This window comes from Plutella xylostella, chromosome 23 (assembly GCF_932276165.1).
Source record: "Plutella xylostella chromosome 23, ilPluXylo3.1, whole genome shotgun sequence".
Taxonomy (NCBI): domain Eukaryota; kingdom Metazoa; phylum Arthropoda; class Insecta; order Lepidoptera; family Plutellidae; genus Plutella; species Plutella xylostella.
Window position 1 is genome coordinate 4,855,923 of NC_064003.1, and position 15,479 is coordinate 4,871,401.

The window sequence follows — 15,479 nt, forward strand, 5'->3', positions numbered from 1 at the left end:
AAACCACATACGGCGGGGTCACCCCTCCGTGGGGTCGCGGGAGGGATGTCGCTCCATAATAATTTGAGGTTGTGTTAGGGCTCTTTAAGGGATTCATAGGGCCCGCAAGCTCCAACTAATTACTTCAATCTTTTAAAACATTACTTTCGTTTTTAATTTGACTGCGCAGTTGAGGGATAATGAAGGGTTGTGATAAAGGGATGGCGGGTTTTGGAGCAATCTAGTGAAATATGAATATTAGTTGTTCGCACCCTTATTACTTAGGTTAATTTATTGCACTTGCGTTTACACAAAAAAAAACAGACCTTGTATTTATACTATGGTGTGAATTTTTCTTCTATCTAATTTTAATTTCCTTTAATGCTCACCAACAAATTGAAAAGATGATTCTTTTAACAGAAATAAATAGGATATCGCTAACAGTAGTACCTACAGGAAGGTAGCCGGTGACAGTGAAGGCGGGCGGGCGGTCCCACGGCACTTTGTACTGAAAGCTTCAGCAAGTTGATACACTACTGGATCAGCTTACCCACTGCTGAGTAATTTGTATGAATTTTTAAGGTCTCTTGGCATTTTTACTGACGCATAACGCTTTTAATAAAGAAACCATCAGCTGCATTCCCAGTAGGCAAACTGTTCGCCACCGACTGAGTTAGAAGAGAATCCTACTACTTATAAGGTTACTAGGATATAGCTCGTAAATCTGGAAGCTGAAGTGGAAATGCGTAGGTACTGCGTAATGGGCTATTCAGATAAAGGTACCTGATAAGTACTTATGAGAAAAAATAAATTAAAAAGCTTTTTCACTAAGTGAAACTCTTAAATCTGAAGTGAAATAAAAATTCTAATAATTCTAATGCAGCAATGTCCGACCCTTTCGAAGAATGTTGCGGTTTCTCTTTGAAGTGGCGTCTTAAACCTTTGTCCAAATATTTGAGATGAAATAAAATAAAATTCATTTAGGTATTCATTCGAGGCACGGGAGAGAAACGAGGTTTTTCATTTTGTTAGTGTATTGTTTACTGTATAAGTAGAGGTAGATATAGGTGCCGCACAATAAAATACATTTCCATTTATTCCCAACTTATAGGTATTGTTAAAGATTCCCTGACAATAATTTGTTTTCGAGTGACCTAGAGTTTTTGGGAATAAAATGTGTCTTGAAGTAGACCCTTGTTCCGAAATCGACTATTACAGCTTGTTTGTAGGTAATTAGGCCCTTAATGTTAACTGCCCAAATAATTATTCACACACAGTCCCGAGAGGTTAATTCTGCTTAATCAGAAGGGAACGAATTAGTCACATCTTATTATGCAAGAAGGGTGACCCTTATTCATATTATATCACATCGCAACGTTAGAAATGGAAGTTAAATTAAATAAAAAAATCACAAAATAAGAAGCTTTTTTTTCATGAACTTCCAAAAGTTGTTGTACAAAAGTGGTTCAGAACGAACGCCAGAGCCATCCTCTATCGGCTTACTATGTCACTTAGGTATCTATTGGTTACTATGACCTTAATTGTTACTTTAAAGAAGTAACGTAGAGAATAGCCCCGCTGGCGGCCAGTGATGCGTATTTGTTTGAGAAAAACGTAAAATAGCATTAATTAAGGCCGCTCTGTCGCGTCTTAACTTGGGAAAGAAATTAATTAGGTTTCTTCAAATTTCGCCACTTCCATTTCACTTCGCGAATTTGAAATCCTGAGATCTCCTTCTCTAATTACTGTTCCTTTCTAAATTGGAAAAATGTACTTACTTGCCTACTTTATTTTGGGAGAATTGCATTTGTATATTTCAATGGAGGGGAAATAACTTCATAATTAACAGACCTATCTACCAGAACTACACAATATTTGTTTGTATTATCTCTGGTACTTATACCGAATAGATAGCTTTTTTTCAGAACTAATCACATCGCATATGAATTTAGTTCCTTATGTGAAATTACTAGTACCTACGTAGGTATTAGTAATTAGTCTACGTACTAATAAAAAGCATAATTGTGGTGAGTCTCAGCCCAAAGCCCGGGGCAGGTCATTTGCAGAATTAGACAGTGTCTATCGCCTGCCGTTGTCACTGCTTGCGGCTGATTTCCCCACTGGCTCGTCACGTCGAAGAGACTTCTATTAACTACGGGCTTCTTCAAGAAATACTTAGGTTGCAAAGGATTGTCCAATTTATAAGAAGTTTTTATTGTAAAAACGTTGTTAATTCGAATACCTACTTAGTACACGATTAATACCTTAGGGTAGGATACCAATGTAAGTACCTACTCAAGTATAAAAATCATTTTTTTAAGCAATACAACACCTGTTTAAATTCGGTACCTTATACCAATCTGCTGGTTCTTTCGTTACAATTTTATTTTAATTATTAATTTTAATCAGCCCAGCGGTCTGGACAAGATATTAACCGCGTGAAACGTAAATAAATTTAAACAAACATAATTATTCAGACCCTGACATTCGGATTTATCTACATTTTTCATGCGTCACTTTCCCTTAATAATTGGTTGTAAAATGTAATGAGGACTGTGCCTTAAATTGGGGTGATTGTCGGGACCGTTTTTCTGTTAAGTACCAAGAGTACCAGGGTAGAAGCGGCGCCAGGAGTTTAATTTGGTGACGATGAAGATAGAACACGTCGCCTCGCATCGCACGCCCCTGTATTTCCATGATTTCCTCGTAGTGGTGATTTATTTTGCCTTCTATTATAACCTTCAAGACTGGGGTTTCTGCTATAATCTGCATGATAGGCAGGGAGGTTGATATAACACACATTAAACAGCCGAAACCCGAGAACTAATAGATGCACAGACTGGTTTAGTTATTACGTATTATTACATTTTTATATTTCTTGGGAACACCTAAGTTGGATACCGCTTACAACAGAAACGAGTGTTTTTTTAACAAAACGTTACCTTTATTCCATGTTTCCCAGCATCTCTGTAAAAGAAGTTCCCTGCGTTCTTTATTTCTTTTTAAAGAAGTACGTACACTTTCCAAGACGGGATTTTAATTAGTCTATTACTCACTAAGATTAACATCAAAGGATGTTAAAACTGATAAAAAAGAATACTAAGCAAACGCGAAAATAGAAGTTTACATTTCAATTATAACTCTTTTGTTATGATCTAAGAGGGATTAAGGTATTAATAGAGTTCAGTCTTATATATAAAGACTCGTTTAAAGTTTTAAAAAGGTTTGGATTAGATATAGCATAAAAAATATTCACTTTTAATAATGTTTAAAAATATAATCAAAATAGAAAAAAAAAACGACTTAAAAACTACTAAACGGTAACAAATATTTTCTGAGACCAATCATTATATTATGACATTAGCACCTACTATTCTTTTTTCATGTTGGTGCGGTGAAAAACTCAACCGAAGCATCATGTCATAAGGAAAGAACGTGAAGTTAGTCCCAAGATTGTCGTTCGTTGAAGTGGCCTCGACGTCGGAAGTATTCAATGATGCCACATCACTCGGCAAAGTACCAAATATTTTGCGGACCGAACTTGCAGCAGAAAGTTGTCTGAAACTTGGTCGTCTCAAGCAACAGTTTGCAGACATTGGGCCTACAAGTCTTGTTGCAGGCTTTTACTAGACTTTAACAGATGTACGGGTGCCATACCCAGAGGGGAATGAGCGATTCTAAAGCCGAGCGTCCACTGCCGGCTGAACTAAGTTAGTTCGCATAGTTGAGTCAGTTTTTCACACATAGTTTGCGGTGGACGCACATTGTATGAAAAACTGGCTCAGCTATTTTATTTATTTTTTTATTTTATTATTGTTAAGGAAACATACAGAGCAGATGGATGCATTAAAGTTAAATACATAAGTAGTACTTTTTCCAATAAAGTTTCCATTAATATTTAAAGACATTTTAGTTTTAAAAATCCACAATACACACTAAAAACTTAACACACACAAAAACATGGTTACACAGAGCAATTATACTACAAAATTAACAGAAAAATTACAAAGGTCACAGAGACTATGCAAAATTTAAGATACTACAAGGCTCAATATAATAATCCTTATAAACCTATTCACAAAAGGTATTCATTAGGTATTTTTTAAATATACACATTTTAGTATGGAATGGATCAAGTTTGGAGAAGTTTTTATTAAAAGATGTACATGCACGTGATATAAAAGCATTATCAGCATACTTGGTTCGAGTTGAAGGTACATGGAATAACTTAGGCTTTCGACAAGTTACCCTAGGGCATAAAATAGGTAGGTACTTTAGAAAGCAAGTTTGGGGAGTCAATTTTGTTATTAAGTAATTTGTACATAAACATTTGATCAAGATAATTGCGCCTATTTTTAAGTGATAAAAGTGAAATGGAGTTCTCGGATTTGAGTTTGTTAGTATTAATTCTATAAAATAGGTGTTTAAGAAAAGTTTCTTGTATTTTTTCTAGTTTTCCCACATATACAGCGTACTGCGGGTTCCATATAGTCGACGCATATTCAAGGAGAGGACGAACAAGACTATTGTAAAGAAGCAGCATGGTATCCGCTTTTTCGAATTCCTTACCAGTTCTTAATATAAATCCAAGCATTCGGAATGCTTTGTTAGTAATATAAGCTATATGTGAATCAAATCTTAGTTTGCTATCAAGGAGAACACCTAAATCTTTTACTTCATAGACTCTAAGAAGGACCTCATTATTAAGTTTATAATTGTAATTTATATGAGTCTTCTTTCTTGTGAAAGATATTATGGCACACTTCTGCGCGTTTAACCCTAGCTTATTATCTGTGCAGTAGGTACAAAGACGGTTTAGGTCTTCTTGTAGCGATATACAATCATCTACAGTCTTTACTATTTTAAATATTTTATTATCATCAGCGTAAAGTAAAAAAGAGCTATTTAAGAAAACGCATGATATGTCATTTATAAAAGCTATGAACAATAAAGGTCCCAAATGAGATCCCTGAGGGACGCCGGAAAACACTGGAACAAAGGATGATGTGAAACCTTTTACGGTGACTGCTTGTGATCGATTTCTAAGATATGAGTCAAGCCAACGCAAGAGGTCGCCGTGCACTCCGAACTCCAGCAGCTTCTGAACGAGTAAATTATGTGATACTCGATCAAACGCCTTGGAATAATCAGTGTTCACGGCGTCCACCTGGTGGCCAGAGTCAAGAGCATTGATCACAATATCAAGAAATTCGTTCAAATTGCTTTCAGTGAACTATGCGAACTTAGTATAGCTCGCATTGGACGTTCGGTTTAAAGCGTAGCTGCACTGCCAAACGCTTGATCGTGAATGTGGTAGGAATGCAGGATGACAAGGTGTCTGTGATTTCATAAAATTTCCTAAGAAAAAATACATACCTACTTAACAACACACGCATATTGTTGTTTGTTAAATTTAATTTTAGCTGTCAAAAATGCAATCAAAATCTTAACATAAATAAGTAGAATGCCTGTGAATAGGATGTGACTTCACAAGTGTAATTTTCTTCCAATCAGACGGCAAGTTTGCTGTTGGTTTTTCTAAAACGGTGTAAGCGTTTCAAACTCAACTTTTCCAAGGAGCTGGAGTGAGGTCATTAAATTAATCCCTCTGTTGAAAAGTTTCACGATGTTTCCGCGAAGTTTACTTGAAAACAAAGAAAATAATAAAGTTTCGGCTTCTTTTCTCATATCAAACGATCGTGGGAAATTTTATAAAGTCCTTGCTGAGTTAGGAATCTTCGACTTCAATGAGATGAAAATTTTCCTCTGTTTTTTTTATAAGGCCATCTGATTTTGCATATTTCTGGCCCTGACGCACCCGTGGTTACATTATTAGTGCCAATTTCTACATTGTCGGTTAGATTATAACCGCTGCAGTGGTTGACTTTTGACACATCTGTCATAAATTTTATATGGAGATGACGTATAATTGATGAATGATAACAGACGGTCGGTTAGATAACCGACTATGGCAAAATTCGCACTAAAGATCTTACTTTCTGACAGTGCACAACTGCACAATACTACCTATATAAAGCTACATTGCCCTGGCGAGCAGTGAAAACGTTCCACCTGGATATATCACTGGAACTTTTTCATTGTTCGCGATTGTATTTCTAAGTTCTAAGTTGATAAATAGAAATAAGATATTAAAACGAAAATAACCGTGATAAATATGTATCTCCACCCATTAACAATAATAGTAAAGTACAAAAAGGGTTGTTTATTTCGAAAACAGTGATGGTACAACTCTGTTGTCTTAAAACTTCTTACAGCAGAACTTTCCGTTCACTGCCGGTAAACATGTTACAAGCAGTAATATATCTTAATGCAGTTTCACTTTAATGAGGTTAACCGTCTATTTTATTTTACCATTAATTAATAGGTAATTTATATAATCCATGCAGCGTATGTTCATAAGTTATATCCATAAATTATAATGGTAATTAATTTCTATGCCATAATTCGTATAGAAATTAGAATGACCTATATCACTGCCAGCATTTTTTTAGACAAATTCTTGTCGAGGAGTAGTGGATTCAAAAGTAAATTCGACCCAAATGCCATGCCGCTGCCGTGAGCTTACATTAGGAACAATCCTTAACTAATATTACAAATGCGAAAGTAACTGTGTCTCTCTGTCTGTCCGTCTGTCTGTCTGTCTGTTACTCTTTCACGCCAAAACTACTGAACGGATTTGAATGAAATTTGGTATACATACGGTCTAGACCCTAGGAAAGAACATAGGCTACTTTTCATCCCGGAATTCCCACGGGAAAACTTTTTAAGGCGAAGCGAAGCTCGCGGGAACAGCTATTTAATATATAGCATACTGTTTGCAACAACTGCACTATCTATATCGTGTTTCAGTAGAAGCTAACCCCCTTATTCATAGAAAAGTTACAACGCGTTTTAACTAATAAACTGTTTTGTCCCTCTCTGTCAAAGAACAAATTGTTCTTTGTTGGAGAGGGACAAAACAGTTTATTAGTTAAAACGTTTTGTAACTTCTCTATGAATAAGGGGGTAAGAGTTTATATGTATACGTAGGTATGTATAATACGAAATTGTTAACTTTAGATGTTTCTCTAGACCCTCTAATAACAGCTATGATAATATTATTGCTATTATGTAGACATGTTCGATTTAAACACTACACATAATATTTTGTACCTACTACATGTTCCAAAGATTTGGAAGTTATATGTATAGACACCGTTAATTAGATAACTTTGATTATGTATGTTTGTGTGTATAATAAAAGTTAGGTACCAATGTCATAAAAACCATTCCGTGACATGAATGATGCAACAGCTAATACACTGATCTGATCTGACCAATCAGGGATGAGCGGCACAATGGATGCAACCAATACCAAACAAGAGCAACTTCTTCTTCATTAATAGACTAATTACAATCTATCTCAAGTAGCACCACAGAATTCTCTGCTCAGACTTTAAATCATCGTCTTGTCGGTCTTGCGCTTTCCAAGGCGTCCCACACTTTGGCTTATTCAGCTAGTAATCGTCCACTGATGGTCATAGACCTCGAGAATTTTAATGTGACTTCACAGACGGAGCGCTATAACACTCTGTCTATCTCAGTTATCTGCCTAATGTAGAGTATTAAACGTAGGTATTAATTTTATTCTTAATAAGTATTAAATTCGCTGAACTACCTAATGTTTTCAAACGAAGTTAAACACTCAGCTGCGTCCAATTCGAATCCACACCAATAAATCAAAACAGTTTCAAACAACGAATTGATTGCGAAACGAAAATCCGCCATCACAAATAGAACCGAACAAATATCCGAATCCAACATTTCAAATGTCATATTTTCTGTATCGCTTTGCCGAGAGCGCGACCCGATATAGACTAGATAGATCTCAGGAACATTAAGCAAAGCCTAGAAATTTAACGTTTGGATATAGCGGCGGAACTTAGAACAACTATTTTATGAGAAGTCTGCAAATTTTCCGTCCATTTCCCTAGTGTAAATAAATAAAAATATTGAACTTTATACAGAGTCACCAACTAATTAATGCATTTTCTTTTACGTCTTTTTAATATGATTAGGATTAGAATAGACAGATAAGTTTTATTAAGGGAGATAAGGTACATCACTGATCTTTATTTCACTTCCCCATATTTCATGTTCTAGGAGACAGAGAGGGTTGGTATATGTCGAAATCAATTTTCACATTTACAGGTTGCTATTTTCAGTTTTGTCTGGATAACTTCCTATCCGCTCAACGGGAGCCGGAACTGAGTATGAGCTTGTGTAATTTCTGAGAATCATTTTAATACCTTTTGGTTTCATTTAATAATGGTTAGGGGAAATATTTTGTTATCCGTTAACTGCTAAGACTCATAATAACTTTCTACTCTCCTTACGGGTTAAAACAGTACCTTCTTTTAAATTTAACAAAATTAGATATGCTTAACTTTTATGCTATTACAGCCACCTTAGCCGCTACTAATGCTTGTTGTTCACAGGCAGCACTTGCAGAGCGTGTCTCGTGATCGTCACAACCGCAGTCCACTATGTTATGTAGCGCTGGTACAGCTCCTGGCCTATCGCAGAAGTCTGGTTTATTTGCAGAGCAGGCCTGTCTGGCCCTGGACGTGCGACAGGTTAAATGCAACTGCAACGACAGCGCTCTGCACTTTGCGGCTTGCATTTTTAATGGCCGCCGGTTATTTTGGCGCGATCCGGCTAATTAGCAGAATGAGTTGACAGGTCCGCCATCTTGCGATGCATTAGCCGGCCTAGAATAGCGCGGGGGAGTCTGTGGCAGTTGAGTTGACAAATTGAGGTAGTAGCATCGAATGGGGATGCTCGGTTTTGAAGTCCGTAGCAGTGGTTTAGACCGGCTAGAATAATACACTAATATCACTTTGTACAAGCGTACACTTCTACCTACTTACTTACTTATGTTATCCTTTTATATGCAAAACTACACAGTAAATTAGTTATTGGGTCAAAACCATGTCAAAACGGAACAAAAAAAAGCGTGATATGCAAAAAAAAATCGGACGCGCCAATGTTTATGACCCGAATAAGTTTTAACTTTACATTATTTTTGCGATAAAGGTTATGTTCGTTTATAATAAAGGTACCTATATAATATAGTATAATTATTTACTATACTTACCTGTTTCGAAATCTTTTGTTAAAGGGACTACCATTAATATTAATTGGGATCAATGGCATCACACAATAAAAAATCTCTTATGAATCATAAGAACATAAAATAATTACCTGTTAGTACCTAATCGGAATATAAAAAAAATGATAAGACGACAATCTATATGATCTATTTTATCTAGCATCACATGATCCATGCAAATATAGAAAACTTCAAAGAAATAATAAGTAGGTAGGCAGGTGTTTGTACCGGTACATCCTCGTATTATCAAAATTACTTATAATCATGACTCTTAAAATTACTTACTACGAAATTACCTACTTATTATCATATACTTAGTTGTTTGTATGTCTGGACGATAATCTGGACTTGATGACATAATTAAACTCGAGTGTTTTTATCTCCAGTTGTAAACAAACTTAAACATAAATACCGGCGATAAAATTGCCAGTAGTAAATAGTTTACTGTTTGTATCAGTCGTTTCATAGTGGGATTTAACATGGCTTTACTTACAATTACTGCGTTTGTTATATTTGCATCCTTGCTCTATTTTTGGGTTAAACATAAATATGCTCACTGGGAGAAGAAGGGGATCAAGTCCCCGCCAGTGGTACCTTTCATTGGACACTTTGGAAGAATAATTACATTCAAGGAATCAATAGACGGTTTCACAAAGAGGATTTACGAAGACTTTCCGAATGAGCCAGCCGTGGGGACCTACCGGTGCCTGACGCCCGCCGTGGTGCTGCGGGACCCCGAGCTCATCAAGCAGGTCATGATCAAAGACTTCCCCGTGTTCGAGGACCGAGGAATCAGGGCTCTGGACGACCCCATCAACGACAACCTGTTCGTGGCCGAGGGCGAGACGTGGCGCATTCTGAGGCAGAAGCTGACGCCGATATTTACTTCCGGCAAGCTGCGAAACATGATGCCACTGATAGATAAATGTGTGGGGGAGTATCTGGAGTACGTGGACGGGCTGGTGGCGCGCGGCGTGGACCACGAGGTGCGCGACCTCTCCTCCAAGTACACCCTCGAGGTCATCGGCTCCTGCGCCTTCGGAGTCGACATGGACGTCTTCAACGAGAAAGAAAACATATTCCGTGACGTCGGCAACAGAATTTTCTCACCATCTCTCCTCTCGAGATTCGCACAGTTCGCTGACTTCCTAATCCCTGGCACCCTGAATTTCCTGCACAAAACCAAAATCTACGACATAAACGAGCGCACCCAAACGTTTTTCCTGAATCTGGTCAACAAAATCGTCGGCGAGAGAGAAGGCAGGCCGAAATCCAGGAAAGATTTTATGGATTTGATGATCGAGTTGAAGGAGCAGAAGTTGATAGAAAAGCGGGAGCACGACAAGGTGGCGAAGCTGGAGATGAGCCCGGAGCTGATGGCGGCGCAGGCCGTGGTGTTCTACGCGGCGGGCTTCGAGACCTCCTCGGCCACCATGTCCTTCCTCATCCACGAGCTCGCCTTCCACCAAGACATCCAGCAGCGCCTGCACGACGAGATCTGCGCCGTCACAGAAAAACACGGAGGCAAGCTCACGTACGATGCTCTCAGCGAGATGACCTACTTAGAAATGTGCTTTGACGAAACATTAAGGAAATACCCGATCGTCGGCACTTTGATTCGCAAAGCTCTAGTAGACTATCAGTTCCCAGGAACCAAGCTGAAGATCGACAAGGGAACGGTGGTGTTCTTGCCAGTGGGAGGACTTCAAAGTGACTCGCAGTACTTTGAGAACCCTGACGAGTTTGATCCGGAGCGGTTTTCTCCTGAAAACAAGGGAAAGATACCGCAGTGCGTGTATATGCCGTTTGGAGAAGGGCCGCGTCATTGCATAGGTATGGATAGTTTAATTGTTATGGGATTGCATAGGTACATTATTTGTTATTACCACTTCTCTCGAACTAGAATCTTGAGTGATATTAGTCAGGACTCCACATAGATATATGTCGTGATACTATACCATCTACCATCAAGAGCTTTCATTTCTAGGGGTGTACTGTAATGGCCAACAATCACAAATATATATTTTCTTGAAACTTGTGCCAACCACTATTTGGCTAACTATTGATATTATTTTATTGCAGGAATCCGATTCGCGAAAGTGCAGTCAATGATCGGCTTGGCTGCGTTTCTCAAGAGATTTAAAGTGACTCCATCAGACAACAGCAAGAGAGACTTGAGCTTCGACGCTAAGAGCATAACCTTGACCAGCGATCGCGGTATTTGGGTAAAAATTACTAAACGATAATTACTTCGGTACCTGATTTAGGGCCACTTGCACCAACATATTAAATCTCGATTTAGTGTCAAATTTTATATGGACTGACATTTCTTAAATCGACATTTGACACTAAATCTAGATTTAATTTGTTGGTGCAAGGGGCCCTTAGTCTTAAAACTATACGTGTGAGTAAAGTAGACACTTCTCGTGTACATAATTATAAATGTATAATGATAAGAATCTGTTAAAATACAGATATGTAGAATATATCAATACATAGTTATGTAAACGAGAGGTGTCTACTTAGATAAATTAAAATAATTCTTGAATTATTAAAACTGTGAGAATAGAGATAATGAGATTATTTTATATAGTACTTTACTGATTTCTTCTTAAATTATTATGAAGTGCCTGTAATAATTTACGTTAAAAACATCTGTCTGTAGTGGACAACTTTTAACAGCGAAACTGTGATCCTGACAGCGATGTCATTTGTGTGATTAATTTGCGAGGGGCTTTTCAAAAGTTCGCCCGTGCTTATATAAATTTTAAGGCTAATGAGTGTTTCTAACTTCTTTGTAGAGCCGAGTGGGGAAATTGTTACTTCAAAACGCATTTCAGGCTAATGTCCCTAGGCTAGAATAAGCTGGTCACAAATCCGGGAAAGCACTTACTTACTGACTTATTGTTCGTCTCACGTGGACAACCATTGTAATGATGCTTTTTGATTGGCACTGTAATTAATTTAAGGTTTTCTTTTGGGAGGTGTTTTTTTATATATGTTAAGTTATTGTAGGATTGTAAATTTTACATTTAAAATTAAATATTTAAAAAACCGAAGTATACTAGATTATTGTTGTGTACTTAGTATTTACCTAGAGTGCAATAAAAATGTAAGAGGTGCTATAAATTGTTTTTTATTGAAGTAATTACAGTCTAACAAACAGTTATACAGGCATTGCAGAATATTAGAAAAATATGTACTTATATAGATATTTAAAAAAAACTAACAGCAAAGGGTGAGTGGAACTCACATGAAGACCTTCGGAGCAACCAGAGATAGGATACTACAATTTTTCACCAGTACTTAGGTAACTAGTGTTTCATAAACCATCGTATGGGCTATATATTTTAAAATTTTCCATACCTTCTTAAGTAGGAAATTTCCAGTCAGGTGTAACTGGTACACCTACGACCACGCGCGTAGGGGAATGATCTTGTAAAAGTGTAGGTGTACTCAGTGCGAGCAATCGCTTCGTATTCGTTTACGTTTACGTCCAAGTCGAGCTCCCGGAGTAAGCTGTTGTTAGACTAAATAAATTGCAGGATTTTTAAAGGCTTTACGCGTTCCGTGATCAATGAGGAAGCTTCACAGTTTGTAATGGGGGATTTTCTCTGTCCTTCTCAGGCACGTTACGTTGGCTATCTGCGTCTCTATCGAAGGGTCTAAAAATGGAGAAAGTAGGAAATGTTGGGTTGTTAACGACGGTTTCGGATACCAACCGTAATGGCGGGACTAATTTGATTGATTTCGTGGCTTTATTCCTCCGAGCTATTTGGGCTGTAAATAGGGAATTAACAGTTGAATAAATTATCTGTTCAATTGTTGTTGGATTTTGTTGCTATCTTTCGTATTCAGTAAGTTTTTTTTTCACAAATGTTTAGTTTATACCTATTTCACCTTTGAACTGTTGTTTTTCTAGATAATATTTTGTTAGGTATGAAGTTATAATTTATCAACAGTCCGTACTTGGATCGATAAATAAAAATTTAAGTTTAATTTAATAAATAGAAATTGTCCACGAGCATCGTACACGTGCGGGGGCTACTATTACGCATTTAGCTGGATTATGATTTCATTTCACGTTACATATTTCAGGACAACATGACCTGAAACGACTACATTATTATACTATATGTACTATATTTGCTAAGTATTTATAATGTAATTTTGCTTAAATTTAAAGTCGCTCAGCGTGAGCGACTTTAAATTTAAGCGAGCTATGGAGAGAGCTATGCTTGGGGTTTCTCTGATGGATCGTATCAGAAATGAGGTTATCCGTCAGAGGACTAAAGTTACCGACATAGCTGTCAAAATATGCAAGCTGAAGTGGCAGTGGGCTGGTCATATCTGCCGAAGAACCGATAACCGTTGGGGTAGACGAGTTCTCGAGTGGAGACCACGAACAGGCAAACGCAGCGTGGGACGCCCTCCTGCCCGCTGGACTGATGACCTTAGGCGGGTGGCGGGTAGTGGTTGGATGAGGAAGGCCGAGGACCGAGTGTTGTGGCGCTCCTTGGGAGAGGCCTATGTCCAGCAGTGGATGATTATTGGCTGATGATGATGATGATGATGATGATGATTGCTTAAATGGAACATAACACTGGCATAATATTCGGTTTGGTTATAGTAGTGGAGTTAATCAGACAGCAATCGGCGCGCCATATTTAATTTATCGGACACTTGTTTACTATAAATAGAGATCTTAGAAATCACAATAGGATACAGATAAGTACCTTAAGGCTGTCACTAAAGCTGGAAGAAAATCAGAATCTGTCAAATCTAGTGAGGGGGGGTTGAGGTATGCGGGGCGTTCTACGGACAATGACATGAAATTTTAACATAGTACTCGAAAACATAAAAGTGAAGACATGCCACTTTGTTAAAAATATACTAAGTAAGTAATATTGTTTTGTGATACGAAAATATTTATTTTTATTTGAAAGTATTTTTAATATTTAATAATTAATTATATATAAAGTCGTACCCGTGCCGATATTTATACAGGTTGTTGCAAAAAGGGTTTAATACTATGCCGAAACCTACGTGTGCAGCATGTTATTGATGTTATTTCTAAGCCAGGAAATGAAATCAGAATGTAAAAAAATCGCGAAAATATTATCAGAGTTTAATAGTTCAGGGTGTTGTATTAAACTCTGCCCCCGTGTGAGGTATAAGAATAGTAAATAAAAAAAGTATAGTTAGCCGAAAGGGCGTTACTCAGGCGTCACTCTGAAAAACTTTTATCCTACGTAATTTTTTATATTCGTGAAAAAAACGCTTCTTCATATAATTTTTTTTTGGTCACGTGACCTTTTAGTTAGACGACCTGTTTTTTTTTGGTGTTTCAAAAGCAGAACAGTAGTTTGCAGAACTCTGCATATACAGGGTGTCACAAAAGGTGCTGGCAAAGGGATATGGGGAGGTCACCAGAAAAATAATAACATGTAAGTACCCCCGCAAGGGAGTACATTAGTACAAGGCGTGAGTGTGTGTGTTTTTTTTTAAGTACTTATGTGTATTTGGGATATGATAGAAATAATATTTTTGTTTCTTAAAAACCATAAAATTTACACCTTGCTGCGCTCTTTTGCTCACTGTAAGTACACCTACAAATATTGCTGTATTAAAAAAAACGGTTTTGTAATAACGATTATAAAAAAAGGTTATTTTCATGTCAAGGAGTCATTTACCTATTTACGATTTCACTCAACAGCAGGTGAACTGAAAAAATAAGTTCTAGTTCTATCATCACTTTAGATCGCAAACATTGTAACTCCACTTTTCTCGGCGAAAAGTACTCTTTGGTGTCAATAGAAACGTTTTTTTAATTCACATGTTTTCCTCTTTATTCGAAAAAAAAAACTGTATTCCGCATTTTACCATTTGTTTTCCTGTAAACCCCAAACCGTGATTTTTAAACAAGAAAACTTAGTAATTACCCTTTATTCTCATATACATGCGATGTAGGCGAACGTGAACGAAAACTATGCAATAAGCCTTTGTTTTTATTACTACTTTAGTAAATTACAATAACATACTCAACAATGTTAATTTTTTTTTGCAATGTTATGTTGTTAAATTAAGATCTAATATTTTATTAACATGAAGTTACTTTCAACTTTTTTTTGCATCTATGCGTCGAATCACAGCATGACGGCTGCTGCAGCTTCCTGCTGTCCTGCCCTCCAACCAATCCCACCAGTACTGCAGGTTGCGTCGAATACGAGCCATTCTCTTCGACTTGACAAGACAGGTGCTCCCGGAAGGATCATAGATCGCACGGAACCCGTACCGTATAGATAGAGGCAACGGACTCCTTTGCAAC

At 37.3% G+C, this 15,479-nt stretch overlaps 1 protein-coding gene across 2 annotated transcripts; it reads left to right on the forward strand.

Moving 5' to 3' along the window:
- Positions 1-9,558: 9,558 nt before the first annotated feature.
- LOC105382823 (cytochrome P450 6B7) lies at positions 9,559-12,207 on the forward strand. 2 transcript variants are annotated; one of them, XM_048629431.1, is made up of 3 exons: positions 9,559-10,984; positions 11,234-11,418; positions 11,540-12,207. In XM_048629431.1, the coding sequence occupies exons 1-2, from the start codon at positions 9,631-9,633 to the stop codon at positions 11,395-11,397; spliced, it is 1,518 nt and encodes a 505-aa protein (XP_048485388.1). In that variant the 5' UTR covers positions 9,559-9,630; the 3' UTR covers positions 11,398-11,418; positions 11,540-12,207. The 2 variants fall into 2 exon arrangements, with proteins under 2 accessions (XP_048485388.1, XP_011551074.3); XM_011552772.3 differs by having other exon boundaries at positions 11,234-12,207.
- Positions 12,208-15,479: the final 3,272 nt, after the last annotated feature.

Coding starts and splice junctions, on each gene's coding strand:
- LOC105382823 (XM_011552772.3), top strand. CDS start 9,631: ATGGCTTTACTTACAATTACTGCGTTTGTTATATTTGCATCCTTGCTC. Junction 10,985..11,233: donor AGGGCCGCGTCATTGCATAG/GTATGGATAGTT, acceptor ATTTTATTGCAG/GAATCCGATTCGCGAAAGTG.